This window comes from Eretmochelys imbricata, chromosome 1 (genome assembly GCF_965152235.1).
Source record: "Eretmochelys imbricata isolate rEreImb1 chromosome 1, rEreImb1.hap1, whole genome shotgun sequence".
In the NCBI taxonomy this organism is placed as follows: domain Eukaryota; kingdom Metazoa; phylum Chordata; order Testudines; family Cheloniidae; genus Eretmochelys; species Eretmochelys imbricata.
Genome location: NC_135572.1, coordinates 206,773,623 through 206,779,622, shown reverse-complemented (window position 1 = coordinate 206,779,622; position 6,000 = coordinate 206,773,623). Strand labels below are relative to the sequence as shown.

Here is a 6,000-nt window from a genome sequence, read left to right as displayed (position 1 = left end):
ATAAAGTGCCAGATTTTTAGAGGCATTAGGTGCCTAAAGATACAGCAAGGTGCCTAGTGGGAGTTTTGAAAGTATCAGTGAGTCAATCAAATATATCAACCACTAATGAATGCATTTTACATGGACCACATTACTTGCAGTGCCAGACTGATAATAAAAGGGCAGACAATGCCCCCAATAAAACCTGTTAAAATGAAGACATCTGCTGTGCACAGAAAAACAATCACTCAATCTTGTTGAAAAGAATAGATTGCGCATGCCCTGAAATACAGCATTAGAATCATAGAATCATAGAATATCAGGGTTGGAAGGGACCTCAAGAGGTCATCTAGTCCAACCCCCGGCTCAAAGCAGGACCAATCCCCAATTAAATCATCCCAGGCAGGGCTTTGTCAAGCCTGACCTTAAAAACTTCTAAGGAAGGAGATTCTACCATCTCACTAGGTAACACATTCCAGTGTTTCACCACCCTCCTAGTGAAAAAGTTTTTCCTAATATCCAACCTAAACCTCCCCCACTGCAACTTGAGACCATTACTCCTTGTCCTGTCCTCTTCTACCACTGAGAATAGTCTAGAACCATCCTCTCTGGAACCACCTCTCAGGTAGTTGAAAGCAGCTATCAAATCCCCCCTCATTCTTCTCTTCTGCAGACTAAACAATCCCAGTTCCCTCAGCCTCTCCTCATAAGTCATGTGTTCCAGACCCCTAATCATTTTTGTTGCCCTTCGCTGGACTCTTTCCAATTTTTCCACATCCTTCTTGTAGCGTGGGGCCCAAAACTGGACATAGTACTCCAGATGAGGCCTCACCAATGTCGAACAGAGGGGGACGATCACGTCCCTCGATCTGCTCGCTATGCCCCTATTTATACATCCCAAAATGCCATTGGCCTTCTTGGAAACAAGGGCACACTGCTGACTCATATCCAGCTTCTCGTCCACTGTCACCCCTAGGTCCTTTTCCGCAGAACTGCTACCTAGCCATTCGGTCCCTAGTCTGTAGCTGTGCATTGGGTTCTTCCGTCCTAAGTGCAGGACCCTGCACTTATCCTCGTTGAACCTCATCAGATTTCTTTTGGACCAATCCTCCAATTTGTCTAGGTCCCTCTGTATCCTATCCCTGCCCTCCAGCGTATCTACCACTCCTCCCAGTTTAGTATCATCCGCAAATTTGCTGAGAGTGCAATCCACACCATCCTCCAGATCATTTATGAAGATATTGAACAAAACCGGCCCCAGGACCGACCCCTGGGGCACTCCACTTGACACCAGCTGCCAACTAGACATGGAGCCATTGATCACTACCCGTTAAGCCCGACAATCTAGCCAACTTTCTACCCACCTTATAGTGCATTCATCCAGCCCATACTTCTTTAACTTGCTGACAAGAGTACTGTGGGAGACCGTGTCAAAAGCTTTGCTAAAGTCAAGAAACAATACATCCACTGCTTTCCCTTCATCCACAGAACCAGTAATCTCATCATAGAAGGCGATTAGATTAGTCAGGCATGACCTTCCCTTGGTGAATCCATGCTGACTGTTCCTGATCACTTTCCTCTCATGTAAGTGCTTCAGGATTGATTCTTTGAGGACCTGCTCCATGATTTTTCCGGGGACTGAGGTGAGGCTGACTGGCCTGTAGTTCCCAGGATCCTCCTTCTTCCCTTTTTTAAAGATTGGCACTACATTAGCCTTTTTCCAGTCATCCGGGACTTCCCCCGTTCGCCACGAGCTTTCAAAGATAATGGCCAATGGCTCTGCAATCACAGCCGCCAATTCCTTTAGCGCTCTCGGATGCAACTCGTCTGGCCCCATGGACTTGTGCACGTCCAGCTTTTCTAAATAGTCCCTAGCCACCTCTTTCTCCACAGAGGGCTGGCCATCTATTCCCCACGTTGTGATGCCCAGCGCAGCAGTCTGGGAGCTGACCTTGTTAGTGAAGACAGAGGCAAAAAAAGCATTGAGTACATTAGCTTTTTCCACATCCTCTGTCACTAGGTTGCCTCCCTCATTCATTAAGGGGCCCACACTTTCCTTGAATTTCTTCTTGTTGCCAACATACCTGAAGAAACCCTTCTTGTTACTCTTAACATCCCTCGCTAGCTGCAACTCCAGGTGTGATTTGGCCCTCCTGATTTCATTCCTACATGCCCGAGCAATATTTTTATACTCTTCCCTGGTCATATGTCCAACCTTCCACTTCTTGTAAGCTTCTTTTTTATGTTTAAGATCCGCTAGGATTTCACCATTAAGCCAAGCTGGTCGCCTGCCATATTTACTATTCTTTTGACACATCGGGATGGTTTGTCCCTGTAACCTCCACAGGGATTCCTTGAAATACAGCCAGCTCTCCTGGGCTCCTTTCCCCTTCATGGGGACATCAAGATCAGTACAGCTGCTATAGCTGGGGAAGGAGAAGGATCTGGAGAAGACACAGTGTGTGTGTGTGTGTGTGGGGGGGAATTAAAAGAGGCTGGAAATTAAGCAAAAAATTAAACTGAAAAAGGAAAAAATTGTTACATTACAATATTTAACTACAGAAAGCAGAGAACCACATATTGAAAGATGACCTAACTTCAGGGAAGTGATATCAGTGACAGAAAGAAATACACTATAAAAGGGGGGTGTAAATAGTCTAGACTCCATGGTATGTCTTCATTGCAGAGTTAACCCAGGCTCTGATCTGGTTTTACCCCTAAGTCCCCTACCAGTCACACAAAACCCTCTGCCCTGGGTTTGGAAATGCTTTAAACCCAGAGTTGCTGGGGATATACATTAACACCCAGATTCCACTTAAACTCTAACACCCATTTTGCAGAGTGGATGCAGGCTATATTTAACTCAGGGCCTGATCGTCATCCAATGACTTCCCACAATTCCCTTGGGGCCCTATTTTCCTGCCCTTCTACCTACTTCCTTCTGCACCAGCAGTCACCTACCAGTTTATGTATCAGTGTTTCAACCCTACATTTCATGCATCTTGCTACAGTTCTACACAGTACTTGAACAGAGATGCCATTTGGGAAATCATCCTCCCAGCATGCCAGCTCACCAGAAGCTGACATGAAGGCTCCGGTGAACCTCTCGGGTGAGGTGAGTAAGAAGCCTCATTTGGAGAGATCATCACATCTAAGCTGGCAGAGGAGGGGATTCAGGGATAGCAAGTCACTGCAGGGAAAGAATCAAAAACCTAAAGAGCATATACCACAAGGCCAAAGACTCTAATGGACAGTCCAACAACTATCAACCTGCCCCTACCACAAGCAGTTTGACCAGGTACTTTGTGCTGCTCTGGAGCTCCATGCTGTGCTGGACAGGCTTTTGAAAGCAGTTGGTGATATTACTGGACTAGGGGCTTGTGAATGAGAGGAGCCAGAAGAAACCCTGAGGGAAGATAATCCAGAGGAGATGGGATAGATCCATGGGACGGATGAACTAGAGGAGATGGGACAGATACTTACTGCTTTGGGGCCCAGCCATTATGAACTCAGCCCAGAGTCCCAGGAACTTTTTGGGATGGAGGCAGAGGACTAGCCAGGAGAGGAAGCAGCAAAGGAAGCAGCATCACAATAGCTGGGTAAGATGCAACTGCCATCATTGTTATGGGAAAGATGGGCACTACATTAGCCTTTTTCCAGTCATCTGGGACCTCCCCTGATCGCCATGAGTTTTCAGAGATAATGCCCAATGGCTCTGCAATCACATCCGCCAACTCCTTTAGCACTCTCGGATGCAGCACATCCGGCCCCATGGACTTGTGCTCGTCCAGCTTTTCTAAATAGTCCCAAACCACTTCTTTCTCCACAGAGGGCTGGTCACCTCCTCCCCATGCTGTGCTGCCCAGTGCAGTAGTCTGGGAGCTGATCTTGTTCATGAAGGCAGGCAAAAAAAGCATTGAGTACATTAATTTTTTCAGCCCTAGCTATCAGAGGGATGCTTGCTGGTTGCCTGTACTGGGCATGTAAACCAGCACTGTATTTGACTCTTTCCTGGCACAAGCTTTCCCTCTTCTCCTCACACATGTTCAGCAGTGAATGACAGGCCCACATAACATGAATGGCATTGGACACACTGGCATCCAAACAGGGGAAAAAGCAGCACCATCTCACATTCAGTCGGCCAAATGCAGACTCCATCCCTGGCCTGCAACTGTTCAGGGTGGAATTAAGGCACCTTCTGCTGTGTACTCTTAAACGGGGTGTCAAGGTTCCTCCCCCACTCTGAACTCTAGGGTACAGATGTGGGGACCTGCATGAAAAACCTCCTAAGCTTATCTTTACCAGCTTAGGTCAAAACTTCCCCAAGGTACAAAGTATTCCACCCGTGGTCCTTGGAATGGCCGCTACCACCACCAAACTAATACTGGTTACTGGGGAAGAGCTGTTTGGACGCGTCTTTCCCCCCAAAATACTTCCCAAAACCCTGCACCCCACTTCCTGGACAAGGTTTGGTAAAAAGCCTCACCAATTTGCCTAGGTGACTACAGACCCAGACCCTTGGATCTTAAGAACAATGAACAATCCTCCCAACACTTGCACCCCCCCCTTTCCTGGGAAATGTTGGATAAAAAGCCTCACCAATTTGCATAGGTGACCACAGACCCAAACCCTTGGATCTGAGAACAATGAAAAAACATTCAGTTTTTTACAAGAAGACTTTTAATAGAAAATAGAAGTAAATAGAAATGAGGAAATCCCCCCTGTAAAATCAGGATGGTAGATATCTTACAGGGTAATTAGATTCAAAAACATAGAGAACCCCTCTAGGCAAAACCTTAAGTTACAAAAAAGATACACAGACAGAAATAGTTATTCTATTCAGCACAATTCTTTTCTCAGCCATTTAAAGAAATCATAATCTAACACATACCTAGCTAGATTACTTACTAAAAGTTCTAAGACTCCATTCCTGGTCTATCCCTGGCCAAGCACAGCATACAGACAGACACAGACCCTTTGTTTCTCTCCCTCCTCCCAGCTTTTGAAAGTATCTTGTCCCCTCATTGGTCATTTTGGTCAGGTGCCAGCGAGGTTACCTTTAGCTTCTTAACCCTTTACAGGTGAGAGGAGCTTTCCCCTGGCCAGGAGGGATTTCAAAGGGGTTTACCCTTCCCTTTATATTTATGACACGGGGTAAGGTGTCATGAGCCAGGATAGTAGAGAACAGCTGTGGGCACACACACATGACTGTGGGCACAAACACATCCCATGGATATTCATATTACTGTGAGGAAATAAAGTCCCTTCTTGTCCAATTTTGAAGATGCCAGCTCTCCAGAGTACCCTAGAGTCATGCATCCTCCCCGTGCATCGGGCATTGGTGTTTATGAACTTCCCTCAGTGGTCGACCAAGGCCTGCATAATGAGGGAGTTGTAGCCTTTCTGGTTGACGTACCATGTGCAGCTTGAGGGGGCAAGGGCAGACAGGGGGCACACGTGTGCCATCAGTGGCCCCCGCACAGTTCAGAAATCCATTAAGTCAAAGCCAGCTACTAGCAATCTTCACCACCTGTAGGGTAAATCACATCACTAATTGTCTTGCAAACCTCCATCACCACAGCAGTGACAGTTGCCTTGTCAACATCACACTTACTAGTCATGGACCGGTAGCGATCTGGGGTAGCCAGTGCCAGTTTGTAGATGGCTATAGCAACCTGCTTCTGTATTAGTACCGCCTCCCTCATTTGCATATTCTGGCTCTGCGGGATTGGGGAAAGCTCCTCACACAGTTCCATGAAGGTCTGCTTTCTCATGTGGCACTTCTGGAGCCGCTGCTGGTCATCCCAGGTCTACATGATGATGTAATTCCACCACTTTGGCTTTGTGATCCTGTTCCAGAACTGCCGGCCAGCAAAGGGGGAATCCATAGCTATTAAAACCTGCATAAGCTGTCCCCACTACACTATATCTGCATGCAGCTTGTGTGATCTCAACAGGGCCTGCCATTGCCTTCTCAGGGAGGCAAACCACCTCCAAAATACCCTCCACCATCTTTCATGC

The 6,000-nt window shown here is 47.0% G+C and overlaps 1 protein-coding gene across 1 annotated transcript in view; it reads left to right on the top strand.

The window, feature by feature from the left end:
- Positions 1-3,013: 3,013 nt before the first annotated feature.
- FSTL1 (follistatin like 1) overlaps positions 3,014-6,000 on the top strand; it is an 82,226-nt gene continuing 79,239 nt past the window's right edge. The window contains exon 1 of the mRNA XM_077818525.1: positions 3,014-3,094. Within this exon, the coding sequence (XP_077674651.1) occupies positions 3,014-3,094 (81 nt within the window). The remainder of the gene's footprint in view (positions 3,095-6,000) is intronic.